At 34.7% G+C, this 13,846-nt stretch overlaps 1 protein-coding gene across 1 annotated transcript; it reads right to left on the reverse strand.

Moving 5' to 3' along the window:
- Nucleotides 1–1,580: 1,580 nt before the first annotated feature.
- LOC104465686 (N-alpha-acetyltransferase 16, NatA auxiliary subunit-like) lies at nucleotides 1,581–13,324 on the reverse strand (the record flags this gene model as incomplete). The annotated part of the gene is made up of 11 exons (XM_010078831.1): nucleotides 1,581–2,612; nucleotides 2,885–2,982; nucleotides 5,616–5,759; nucleotides 6,854–6,952; nucleotides 7,450–7,558; nucleotides 8,260–8,453; nucleotides 10,540–10,753; nucleotides 11,333–11,461; nucleotides 12,272–12,424; nucleotides 12,804–12,973; nucleotides 13,220–13,324. Coding segments are annotated over 11 exons (1,616 nt in total), but the record flags the coding sequence as incomplete, so codon positions are not given.
- Nucleotides 13,325–13,846: the final 522 nt, after the last annotated feature.

Here is a 13,846-nt window from a genome sequence, read left to right on the forward strand (position 1 = left end):
CCAAATCTTTTCCTAAAAAAGAAAAACACCTCTTCTTGACATTTGTTCTTCTCCGTTATTTTTGTTACCCTTCCCATACTACCCTACTGGCTCTTTGCAATGGTCTACAGGATTGCCAAGCATCTCTTATCCCAAGCAGTTCACACCTGCAGTGACAGCCCTGAAGAAAACACAGCACACACTGGGCAACAGAAGATTCAATTTTTATATTTTCAGAATTCTCAAAAAAGCTCCTACAATTCTTAAGGTCTAGAAATCATAAAACTACCCATCTGCTTTCCAAAGGAATAAACTGATTAAAAGATATGCTGAATATTTTTGCTCAAGTCTGATTTAAAGTGTCAAGCTAAACAGATACCAGAGGATTGGAAGGGCAGTCTTACCTTCCCTTCTATAGTGCTGCAGCCTTCTTTTGAAGGCCTGGATTAAATCTCTAGCAATGTGTCATCACTATAAAAGACAGAAGACCACCATACCACTTCACGTCTTCATCTTATGAAGGCTGATAAAGTGCTTCTAGGGTACAGCTGAGCCAAAATAATCCCATTATGGTCAACTACATCTCTCTACTTGAGACATCTTTGAGGAAGTCACTCCACACCAAATGGCATATGGTGAATACGTAACACAAAAACTTCTTGCCATATTTCTCAGGGCAGTATGTTACTATATATAGAGAGATACATGTCTCAATGTGCTAAATACGGTGGTTTTTTTTTCTTAACTACTTAGAGTTCACATGAAACCAGTGAATATGCAACTGAATGGAAAAATCCTAGTGAATGTGATGGGCTGAAGTTTGATGTCCATAAATACACAAAAATTCCAAACCAAAGGCCAGTGTGTACAAAATAATTTATTATAGCATAACATATGTTGGCAATATTTTACAGTGAGTTTTTCATTCAACAATTTTGAATCTAAACAGACGACACAAAGGAGAATTTTAATTAGAACAGTTTATTTGTCTTAATAAAATCCCCTCTTCATGAACTTATATTTGCCTTTGAGGGGCGAGTTAATATTACTGAAATTATTTACATTGCAGTGAAATAAAAACAAACCAAGATTGAATGATTCCATTACAGTTTCCAGAAAACGGATTTTCTGTACAAACCACAGTATAGTTATGTTTTGATAGCAGTTCTTATAGAATGTAAAGTTGTCATATGTAACCATTTTGTCCAGCAATACTATGCTTTAAATAGCTATATTAGATTCAGACTTTCATCTTGATGTGTTCTATAGTTAATAGTTAATGCACCAGAATACAAAATAAGGAAAGGGTTCATTGTGATTTATAGTCAGCCTCTTTGTGCTCCCTTAAATAGTTTTTAAATGTAAAACATACTCCTCACATACTATTTGCTTTGCAGCACCTAAAGCAATAGTATTTAGGCATGAGAAGTACTGGAATATTGGCCATAAGTGGACAACTAAGACTTCTAATGGAGGTAATACAGTAAACTTACCAGTGAAGTTTTATGGTGTAGAGAAAAACTGTATTGCCCAATATTGTACCTTCTGCATTTGCCCAAAATTGGAGCGGCTTTTTCAATTTAAGTGTCAATAGGTGAACAGATGGGGAGAAACCAGAAGAGGAGGAAGGGGAAGATGGAACAAAGGACAAACAACAGTATCAAATTAATTATATTTTCACAGGGAATTGCTTCAGGATACTCAAACATGTTAAACTGACCATGAACTTAAGAAAAGAAAAAGCTATGGAACACAAGGTAGACAGGAGAGTTTTCAGAAAGCCTTAGTTTTTTTTTTTTCTTCACAAACCTAACCTTCATGTCCATGAACACTGGTTCCATATAAGACACACACCTGACAAAAACATGCAAACCCCCAATGCTTTCATTGTCACTGTGCTTCAAAAGAAACCAAACTGACCAAAGATGAAAATAAAATTTAAAAAAGCCAAGAACAAAACAACCAGGAAAACCCTAAAGAACAGTAAAAGATGAAGAGGGTAATTCAAGCAGCACTTCAGTCTTTATCTGCTAAAAACACTCAAATGGTAATTTATTAACAAGATATCACATTTATCTGTATATGTAATGACACTTATGTGAAAGCAGTCTTTAACATCCATTTTTTTTGTGAGGGAGGGCTGACGGATTATTAAAAGACTTAAAACTGTACAAGTATAAACATGAAAAATGCTGATTAAGGGTAATGTTTACATAAATATTGGCAGTTTTTGTTGGGAGAAAAAAATAACTAAGAGCATACTCCATTTCATTTAACTATCCAAATATTTTGTTTTATACCTGTTAAAGATATTAAAATACAACCTGGAAAAGTAACCCTGATCTGTATCCAGCCAGCATGTAATGAGAGTCAGAGTTTCATATACATATGTGCACGCAGGTATACATGCACACAGGCTTGCACAGACTACCTCAAATTTCATTAGACAGCAAATCATGGTTAAGGGCTGTGTGATTCACAGATGCAATGCCGCTATCATCCTTGTTCGTGGCAGGCATAAAGGCAGTCGTAAAAGGAAACAGTTTATGACATGCTGCTTGATATTCTTCACATTGAGTGTGGCAGCTTCCAAAACTGCCATCAAGCAGTGCCTCAAAAACCTTTGTTAATGTCTAAAGAAACAAAAGTAACAGTTAATGAGATTTACAGTTGTTTTTGCTAGTAATAAAGAAAATGTACTGTTAAACAATACTAATCTAAGCAAACAGGTTCTTTGTTGTTATTCAGATATCTTATAGTTGCTTAGGAGAACAAATATTAAACTTTGTTATTTCAAACAGCATTAATTTATCATGCTATAAGAAGCATGTACAGTATCCTGCAGTTAAGTACATATTATTTGAGATACAGCACATTTTTTGGTTTTAAATACTGTATCTTTTACCTTCACATTTCTGTCTCTCATGTTTTTATCCAACCTAGTAGCAACAGCAATTGCTTTTTCTTGTCTTGATTTGTCCAGGAAATACATCATCTTTGCACCTTATAACAAGAAAGAACACAAGATTTAGACAACACCATTCTCAAATGCAATACCACATAGACACACAGAATCTAAGAGACTTATAAATCAATGTGAATTAGGACTTCTTACAAGTTTTAATAAACCATACTTTCCCCTCTCATTTGTAACTTGAAACTAAGAAAACTAAAGCTATTTTGAAATTTATTAGAAGCATAAAGATTAACACAGGAGATCTGCTTCTGCAGGAGTGAAATCCCTCACTTTACTGAAGACCTGTCAGTCAAGAAACACACAAAGAATGCATTGACGACTAAGTCCTTCAAATCAGCAGGGTACATTAAATCCATCCCACAAATGTAGAAGTGAGTAGAAGACAATTTCTTAGAGATACTCTAAATTTTGAGAAGTACAACAACTTTTGTAAGTGAACAATACAGTTATCGAACAACGGTGGAACACAGTCCAGAAGAAATTCAGACCAGTCTATGTCCAACTGGCAGAAAGGCCAATCTGGGCTACTAACCTGGAGCTGAGCGAAATAACTTAGGTACAAGGGAAGTGTAATGCAATTTTGGTGCTTTGCCTGGACTGGACTACACTGGTGAGATAACATCGCATTAACATAACTATGCAACTTCTTGGACCACAAACAGTTAATAAAAACTGGTCTGGGCATCTCTGCAAAATAGTGTGTTACTCCTTACATCATAGCTGCCTTAATTTAAAATCTTATCTTAATGAACAGGTAGGCATTCCATATACTTTCCTTTAACCAAATACAAAGTCCAGACACACCTCACTACATAATCTATGACAAAGAATAAAAAGCTAAAAACCCACATTATGAGTATAGTGTCTCTTCTTGCTCAGCTCTTTTCCCCAATTATTAACTTTGCTTTCCTGACTAGTTTCCTAGTTCTTACTGCTTTTTGTATCCAGAACATTTCAGAAAATAAATTCCTAAATTAAATATTTAGCCTTGAGGTATTATCAAAAAAACTCACTCAATTTAATCTCATTACATTTGTTTAAAGTCAGGGAGGCTACGGTATAGAAATCGAAGAGGGATTAAAATTCTTTTTTTTACTAGTAATTATTTTAAGCTAACAGAAAAACATATTTGTACTCTCAGACTTAAGGTTTAGGTCTTTCTGATCTTTACATTTGCAAACTTGGATTAAAGATGACAGTTTAAAAAATTATAAGTTTTACTGTAGATAAGTCAATTGCTTCAAACCCATTTTAGCATAAACAGAAGACTGACACATACTTGAAGGCCTAAAGCTACCAAGGACATGTTTGTGGTTAGTTCACTCACGATTTCACTTTAAAATCCTACTCCAACATTTGTTCCCACTGCCTGTAAATTGATACACGGTTGGATCACAGTGATCAATGGACCCTAAAGGTACACTGATTGACCCTAAGGAGCTTTTACACATTTAAGCCCCTCACCTCCACTGAATGTGAGCCACTTTCTTCAAAGGGCTCCCTGACCTCTCTCTAGCATGGGTGCCACCACTATCAATGATCTAGCTTGGGTTCTTCTTGAAGGCACTACAGATGTAGACAGTGTGAAGCCAAACTTTTAAGTATGACAGCCTTAGCCTGTAAATTACTATGACAAAGTGACTGTATTATTTTCCATATTAATGGAGGACCAGAAATTAGAACCTGGAAAACATCCAGTTAGACAGGAGTGGAAGAACATTCTGTAGAAATCAAGAGCAATCACCTGCTGAGATATCTGTGATTGACTTACCAAGCCTTGAACCTGCTCACAGGAAAGGGTTTCAAGTATTTCTCTCAAGAAGCTATTCTGAAACAGGGACCTTTTAATGGGCTACCTAACCTTCCTTTAAGGGAGATGAGCAATAGTCTGGAGCAAACTTTCTCCAGTGCTTCTGGACAGATCCTGGGTAACTTTTACAAACTAGGTGAAATCAGTATTGCTTTAAGTATTTTAAGTGCCTGACAAATCTATACTTATTTTTGCTTCCTAACTGCTGGAGAGGTGTTTTCTTTCCCCCCTCTGTTAGCTTCTCAGGTGACATCAATCTTTGGTCCAAACCTTTTTGTTCTCAGTAGACAAGACAAATTTAAATTTCAACTTCCTTTGACTTAACTCCAGCAGCTACTCATAGGTCTTCTCCACAAATAGTGTAAGATGTCACATTTCAACATTTTAATTGTTCACCACAGAGCAGAAAAGCTAAAGTAACATAAGTTTTTCACATTTTTATTGATGCTGTTGCTACTAGACAAAACTATGACTAGGAACAGAGACACTGCAGCTGATAAGAAAACAGGGAAAATCACTGCTTCTAACACACAGGACTTGTTTTCTATTTTCTCATCATTTCAAAATGAGAAGCTGCAACAGGAGGGATGGTAGTGCTTCCATACTTGAATGTCTGTAGTGGTTTGATTACACTTTTGGAGGTATGACACAGGCTCCTTACGCATCTAATAAAAAAGTGAATATGTTTTGGTTTTTGATTTTTTTTTTTTTAATATGGTAAAAGCAGACAAAAAACCCCAAGTAAACATCATGTAAATTTCTGGCTCACTGGAATTTATGTAGGATTTATGTACTACAGAGAAAGATCACTTAATCTCATTTTCAAGAGTATTAAGAAGTTACACAAACCTGATAGCTGGTGCTGAATGGAGGTAGCATTGTGTTTGAGAAATTCTTCATTAAAACTTTCCAAGTTTTTATTAACAAAGATTTTCTGCATTTCTTGAGTTAGGACCTTGCTCACAATTTCTGGGAGGTTACTGTGGTCAGATACTAGAAAAGGGAAGATAAGAGGGAAAGAAGAAAAAAAAAGCCGTTTAAACAACAGTAGGAAACAGTGTGAAACCATAAACATCACTGCTAAAATTCCTGTTTTTGTTAAATTGTGGGGGTGGTAGTTTTGTGTTGTTTTTTTTTTTAATTTGGGCAGAAAGAAACACAAACCCAGTCCAAAACAGTACTACAGGTCAAGACAAGCTTTGGTAGTCAGAAAACAAATACGTCAGATTCTGATTATGTGTATGTAAAATTAATATTTTTCAAAACATATATACACTCTGCAGAAAAAACATATGCTACCATTCAGAATTCTTTTTTTTTAAAAAAATCACCTAATTGGGAATGAAGCCAGCCAGATATATTCAATCAGCTCATTTTAATGCTGTCTTATGTATAATTTCTGTTCTTGTACTAAGAAATCTTTATTATTTTATCTAAGCCAAATCATACAACAAAATAAAGCACTAGGTCTGTTAAGTGTTTCTTCAGAGCAAACACGATATACATTTAAGGAATTATAAGCTCTAGCGTGCTTGTTCAGTTTCCATACATTCTAACTTTTTTCTTTTATAAGTCTGGTAATACTAGATGACAAAGTCAACTTAGTTGTACTTAAAACACAGGAAAACAACCATTTACACACACTGATTTGTAGCTCTACAAAAGCATTAACGATGTACTTATAGATGAAACAAAGGGCACTCTGTCATGTAAACCTGCTGCTGTCTAAGTTTGCCAGTAACACAATGCATCCTTTGCTTCAATCAGAATCTTTCTCCCCTTTCTGCCACTTGCTTTTTTAAAAGTTAAGAATTTCAAGGATCTTTGGAACACCTACTCCTCTGTGAAATCTAGCCAAAATGAGTTATTGGGTCCACCTGGTGGATTAATGGAGAAAGGAGTATAATATAATACATAGTACCCTAAATAGCATAACCTGTGTTTTCTTAGGTATTACCGAGGGAAAAAAACCATTTATTTTTCTTCATACCAGTTTGTGTTTCAAGCGTTACAAAAATATGTAGTTATGTCCTTGTACAAATAAAACTTCCTGTATCTTTATACATATGTACTTCCTACACACATACCAGCTTTAGAGAATTTAATCAAGCATTCGTGTAGCCACGGGTTATTACTGTTGATAGCAAAAGCTCTTTTGACAGACTGTAACATTAACAGAAACTTTCCTGTGGGAAGGAGAAAAAACAAAACCATAAGATTAAGAACACAAAGCTTTTTCTCTTTGTATCAACTACTGTTTTAGTAAGTTTAGTAAAAACATTAGAAATATCAATGCCTACACAGAATTAGAAAGGAGATTTCTTTTTCTCATCCAAATTGCTTAATAAAACAGAAATACTGCTCAAATTCCGGCAACATTGCATAGATGTTAGTATCTGTTTGGCTTTGGTTTCCCCTAGACAATTAAGGATCACATGGCAAATCTTTCTACAGCACTTATGAGTATATACTATAACTTACTTTGCTCTTAGGTTTTTGTTTGTTTTAAGGGTGGTTAAACAAAAAATGCTGTTTCCCCTATTACTGGATATGACACAAGCAACCCCAGCTCCAGTCAAGTAAATATCTACTCCAGATCATTTTATGCTACAATCAGATAACAAAGGCCACAGTGAAGGGTTAAAATTTTGGAGAGAAAAAATAAAATTATGCAGTACTTTACCTTTTCTAAAATATATTTCAAATGCTAATAAATGTGTTTCTATGTCATCTCCAATAAGATTCTTAAGTGGTATAAGGAACTTAATGGCTTCTTCTAATGGATTTTCTACCTGTTTTGATAAACACACAGTTAAATTTAAAGCTTAAAATAAATGTCAAATAAAACACAGCAAGGAAAGTTTCTCCTATTTAGAACATTTAAATAAGAGGCCAAAAGTGAACTGGAGAAAGCTTTCTGAATCAAACTGAACCACAACATTTTTATTTGAACAGCAAGATTTAAGAGTGTTTACTTATGATTTAACATTGACAAAGACAACACAAATGCTAACTCTGACACTGCTTATGTGAGATAGTCAGTGTTGTAATTTAGCATTTAGGAAACAACTAACTATGACCACCTCAAACAACAAGCTTAAACTTCTGAAGTTACTCTGATAAAGAGGAGAGATCTTTTTGCTTAGATAAATACTGGGTCATGTCTTCAAACATCTGTTTTTCCCTATTAATTGAATGAAAACTAGAGCTCTTCAGGCGAGAACCATCTTTCAGTATCTATTTTAATGAAGGACAGTCTACTGTTCAAAAAACCAAAATTTAGAAAATAGAAATATTATTAATATAGAACTTTAATTTATTAGAGGAAAAATATTACTTTAGTGTTAATAAAGATAGACTACAAAAAGGTATCTTTGCATGCAAAAATGGTTCGATAAAAATGGTGGATTCTTTTAAGAGAACCTCATAGTAATTCTGTGTTATAGGCTTTTTATGATAATCACATGAATTTAACATGAAAGACCATGCTAACCCTTTCCAGTTTTTCAGGAACTAGCTCTTCCCTGGGTCCACTAGTTTCCTCCTCCTCTTCATCTCTCTTTTTCTTTTGATTCTTTTGTTGTCTCTCTCTTTCTGCATGTTTTCTTTCTTCTTCAAGTTTTGCCTTCTTCTGCGCTCTTCTTTGCTTGCTAAGCATTTTCTTCAATTCTTTGGCTGAGAGATTTTCTACAGGTTAAGGCAACGAAATGTTAACTTCTATCAGAGTATTTAATAAAAAAAATCTTGTCTCTCTCAACACTCAGACACACCACTACACTCCTCAGAAGAAAATGGCACACTTCTATGTATTTTCCAGAAATACCAGCACTTGCCAATCATCGCTCTATAGTCCAACAGTACTACTGGATTACTATTTACAACATAACACAACACTTGACCTTGCATATTTTCTCTTACATAATTATAGAAACCTCAACTATTTGAAAGGTTAACCACATAAAGTTGTTGCATCTGACAAGTTTTACCTTAGAAAACAAACAATGGTTTTCAAGGGTAATACTAAGGTCCGATATTGGCTGTAGCTCAGCTTCCTTCTAATGCTAACTGGAAACATCCAGATGGATTTACATTCTACCTTAAAACAAGCTTGTTATCTTCTATTAAATTGTCTGAATAATATACAGCCATGATAACTGCACTGATTTTCTGCAAATGCTATGGGATAGCTCAATGGATGCAAGCAAAAACTGATACTGTTTGTGGTGAGGAGAGGTAAAAATATTCTGGTATGTATTAGCAGAAGCATTATAAGAATCTTCAGGCTGCTTGCTATATTCCAATTTTTAGACTAGACGAGCATTTAGATAAACCAAGAAGGTTTAACAGTTGCATGAAAAGCAGAAAACACAAAAGATGGTTTCCTACAGGTTCACACAGAAGTGAGGAACCTTCAGCCTTTCCATTCACCCCTCTTTGTTTCTTCCCCACTGTCCCACTGACCTGAGCAGTTTAGCCAGAACACTGTAGTTTCCACCCTGTTTACTGTGGTGTTTCACCGAAAACAGTATTTGTGTTAATATTGTAGCAAGGAAAAGAACAAGCTATTGAGGGACTAATGAACCTTTTCTGTGGCTATGGCACCATGACCTCTCCACTGGGGCCAGCCACCATCCTGAGACATGGGAAGCAAGGACAAGCAAGCGTTCTTTTTACCCCATTCATACAGCGATGTCTTCCCCTGTGGATGAGCCTACTGAATCCTAATGAACAGCAGGCAAATGAACTAGTGTGACTTCTTAAACTCTTCCCTACCTTAATTTCTATGACATTATCACTATCAAGATCCTCTGTCACACACCTATCTTACATTATAAACAGAAACAAATTAAGATTGGAGAAAAAAAAGATGCAAGTTGACCTGTTCTGTGGAATGTGCCCCTTCTTTAGATGTACTACATTATACACAGGCAGATATGGGAAAAAAGTTATTATTCACTTCTGAATGAAAGGTAAGATTGTACAGGCAATATTAAACAGCATTTTTATTTTAGTTTAACTTTTCCCTCCAAAGTCAAACATTCTTCCCTTCGCAAAGAGCTAGGCATCAGTTTCATCCCTTTAGTCAACAGCCACTGCAGTGCTGACAGTACCTGCGATTCCATAAAAGGACAAGCAACTGATTTATCTTAAAAGAAAAAACCTCTTAATTCACTTGTCAGTGAATCCTCAGATTTCCAAATCACACCTCACTGGTTTCCTAGGACAGTCTACTTGCCATTTAACACTGGGTTTAAATAATCTCCTAAACATATTAGCTTCGCTAATACATATTCTTTGGTCCTGAAGATATGTGAAAAATTATAAAAGGTAATACAGTGTTACCTAATATTACTAGCTTATAAATTAAATACACTCAGTCAAAACTCAATTGTTACAATTTAGACTGTTTTCCCACAAAATTTTCCACTGTTTCATAATTCATCTGTTAATATTTATCTTTTGTTTAAATGGATAAATGGCTGAACTGAATTTGATTTTTCCTCTTAATATTCTGAAATGCCTGCTCCTCCCAAGTACTCCAACTATAGCTAGGTTCATTCACATACTAGTTTCACAATATGAGGGGAGAACAGAAATGAAGAAAGCTGTAGCATGTTATCTATGATCTCTTTTCAGTTATCAAATCATGACAGAAAAGAGGAAAAAAAACTTGTGTATGTTACAGCTCATATTTATTCTACAGCACAAAACTTAGGTTAATAAGCTTTTACATGTGTCATACACACATGAGCCTCCGTTAGGGTCTAGATACCTGAATTCACTTCTTGTTCTTTGCTTTCATTGGTAAGAGGATTATCATGAAGCTTCAAGTAGATTTCAATTGCTGATCGAGCAGCCCTGAAGTAAAAGGCATGTTTCCGAAGCACATCTTCTAATCTCAAAAGGTCTACATAGGCACGAAGAGTCATCTTTCTCATGCAGTATGTGTGGAAGTCAAATTGATCATCCGTTATCTCAAAAAAATGCTTCAAGAAAAAAAAAAACACAACACACACAAGTCTTACACACTTCCCTTGCCTAGTCTATTTTTTTAATTAAATGGAAGTGAAAAAAGCTACAACTAGTATTATTTACAGGCAATATCTAACAAGCAGAGAAATTTCCTTATAATACTGATTATCCAAGAGAACTTGTCAGTAGGGAAGGAATCCACCCAGAAAAATCTGATTTTTTTAACCAAAACTATAATGTGATTGTTTAAAGACTAAGATGCAATTCAAAAGCCAACTGAAACGTGCTTGCTCTGAGTAAGAAAAAAAAACAACTGTCAAAACACAGCATAAAGTTAATGTACAAGTAATTATATAGTTAGGAGACGTATTTTATATTGAGTCCTTTTCACTTCAAATACTAATTTTGGACATAATAGCTATGGATGACGTATTATCTGTTATAATAAACCCCCAAGTATTAAGCTGTTTTTAAAAATCACTATACCAGAAACTTTATATGCTGAGAAAATCATATTGATTACATCAGCAAACATCTTCATTAGTGTTTGAGAAATACTGGGAAAGAAACTGATGGTGTTTGCACGTACTTACCCTTTCTACCTCATGGCATTTTTTCAAGGCATCACCATACTTCCCTAGCCTTTGGTAAGCTGCAGCACATTCAGTCTGGAACCACATACACTGCATCTCATTTAGATTTTCCATAGCAGAAGTTCCTTCCTGAAATAAGTGTCATAATCACTTTTTGCTATTGTAATTCTCCAGCTGCTTCTTTCAACTATGGCTAGTTTCAGGCCATTAGTAGGAAACAATCCATCCTTCAACTACTTAGAATACAATATCAAATGGATATAACCACCTAGCAATGAAGAATAATATTTGTGATACCCTGTGCTCCCCAAAATAGAAAGGAACAGATTTAAATTATTTTTTTTAAAGTTATCTGAACAAGATCAGTGTCTCAACAGATTTTTTTTTAAGTTATCTCGTGCTTGTATGCAGTCTTATTTTATAACTTGGGGACAGAAAACAACACTTTTTTTTAAAACCTTCAAGTTTAGCAACTAACTTGCATTGTTTTTCCCCAGCAAATATGTGGCATCTACTAGTTTCAAAATCCACCAATATATTTACTGCTTTATCATAAAAGTTTCTTAGAACTTGTTAGTCTAAATAAATGAAATTAGATTTATACTTTATAGTTTCAGTGCTCTAGATTAAGAATAAACAGTCCATAAGAATATTAAGAACAAACAAGCTCCATCATTGGAAGTGTTCAAGGTCAGGTTGGACAAGGCTTTGAATAATCTGATTGAAGATGTCTCTGCCCATGGCAAGGAAGGCTGAATTAGATGATCTTTAAAAGGTCCCTTCCAAACCAAACCATTCTACAATTCTATACTTATTTAAGTGTAAGAGTACAATCTTAAAAATGGACGCTAAAAAAAGATTATTTCTGTCAAAAGTTACATGAGTGAAAAAACTGCCAGAAGCGAACAAAACCTCTCTTCATTAAAGCAATATACTTACCCTTGTGAATTTAGAGCACATCTCCTCGGCATCCTTCACCATATTTGCTCGCAGCATATATTTCGCACATTTAGAATTGATAAATCTGTCTGCAGTATCCAAAGACTGTGCTTCATCCATCCATTTGGCAGCTTCCTTGAGGTTACCTACATGCTGTTAGGGAGAAATTAAATAGTTAACTTCAGTATAACCCTGACATTGACCAACTCCTGAAATCTATAGTTACTGGCATTTCTCCCTCAGAAACAACAAAAGGCAGTAATGCTGCTTATTTCCCCTACCCCCAAATTTTTTCCAGAATGACGATTTGCTGCAAGTTGTGACTTGTTTTGCAAAACCTAAACAAGACAAAAAGGTTTTCATTTTCTTAGTGACAGAACAGCGCATAAAAATAAACCCACAACCATCGCTAACTGAAATACTATCCACACACTAACACCAGTTTGATGGGTTGCGGTTTGTTCTGCTTTGTTTTGTTTTGTTTTTTTTTTTAATAAACTATGTACTCTGCTTGTCCAAATTCACTTTTTACCTTGTAAATTTTTGCTTTTAAATAGAACAGTTCTATTAATGTTGGAGTGCTTGCAATTGCAGCATTAATGTAATCCAAGGCCAAAGAACACTGGCCAAGTTTGTCAAAGTGCTGTGCCAGGAAATACCGAACCCAAAGCAGTGTCGTTGGGGGCTCTTTCTCTCCATTTTCTGCAACAAAATGGAAAAAGTTACAGTAACCAGTAAGGCTGAGGACTGCATTTGAAAAATAAAAAAAACAAACCTTGACAAATTCAGCAAATATTTCCTGTATTGCATTCATTTACTAAAAGGTATACAACAATAGTATACAACTATTTTCATGCAGAAAATATCAACACTTCAAAGGTTCTTGACAACTGCCATAAACAGTATTAGTCATTACAGTGTAATTAATATAAGACCAGATAAACTTACCACACGTACTAAAAAGATCACAAGTTTTCAAAGAGGCTTCATAACCAGTAACAAGTTCTTGGATTGTAGAAACCTGCATGTAAAAAAATATCAACTTAAGTTTTGCTTTAGTATCATATTTACATAAATTAACATACCAAAAAAAAACCACTTGGTCAAAATTAGAGAAACTATAATGAAATAGTTACTTAATTTAGAAAAACCTGGATGTATCCTCATACAGTTTATTCACCTTTCACAAGCTACCTTTGATCACCCATTTTAACCAGTGATACGTCAGGGAAACAGGTGTAATCTTTCGCAGCTTATGGTGGAAAGTAATCAAGTACATTTGATTAGTATCCTTTTGAAGTTGTATTTTGGAATTTTTATTTATGCCATTAGTTTTTAAGTGTCCAAACTGAAGAAATGTGCTCTGGAAAAGACTCTCCATGAACTTCCCGTAACAATGAAGACATAGAAGACTGGATTTCTGGCAGGCTGATATGTACTAATATTTTTTTTTTTTCTTATAAAAGGTATTGTTGTCTAGGATACAGACTGCATCTTTTTAAAATGAAAATCTATATATTAATCGATTTCAAGCTAACACTTTCTGAAATCAGACCTTGCCAACAATATTGTTCA

This window comes from Pterocles gutturalis, unplaced genomic scaffold (genome assembly GCF_000699245.1).
Source record: "Pterocles gutturalis isolate BGI_N339 unplaced genomic scaffold, ASM69924v1 scaffold19203, whole genome shotgun sequence".
In the NCBI taxonomy this organism is placed as follows: Eukaryota; Metazoa; Chordata; class Aves; order Pterocliformes; family Pteroclidae; genus Pterocles; species Pterocles gutturalis.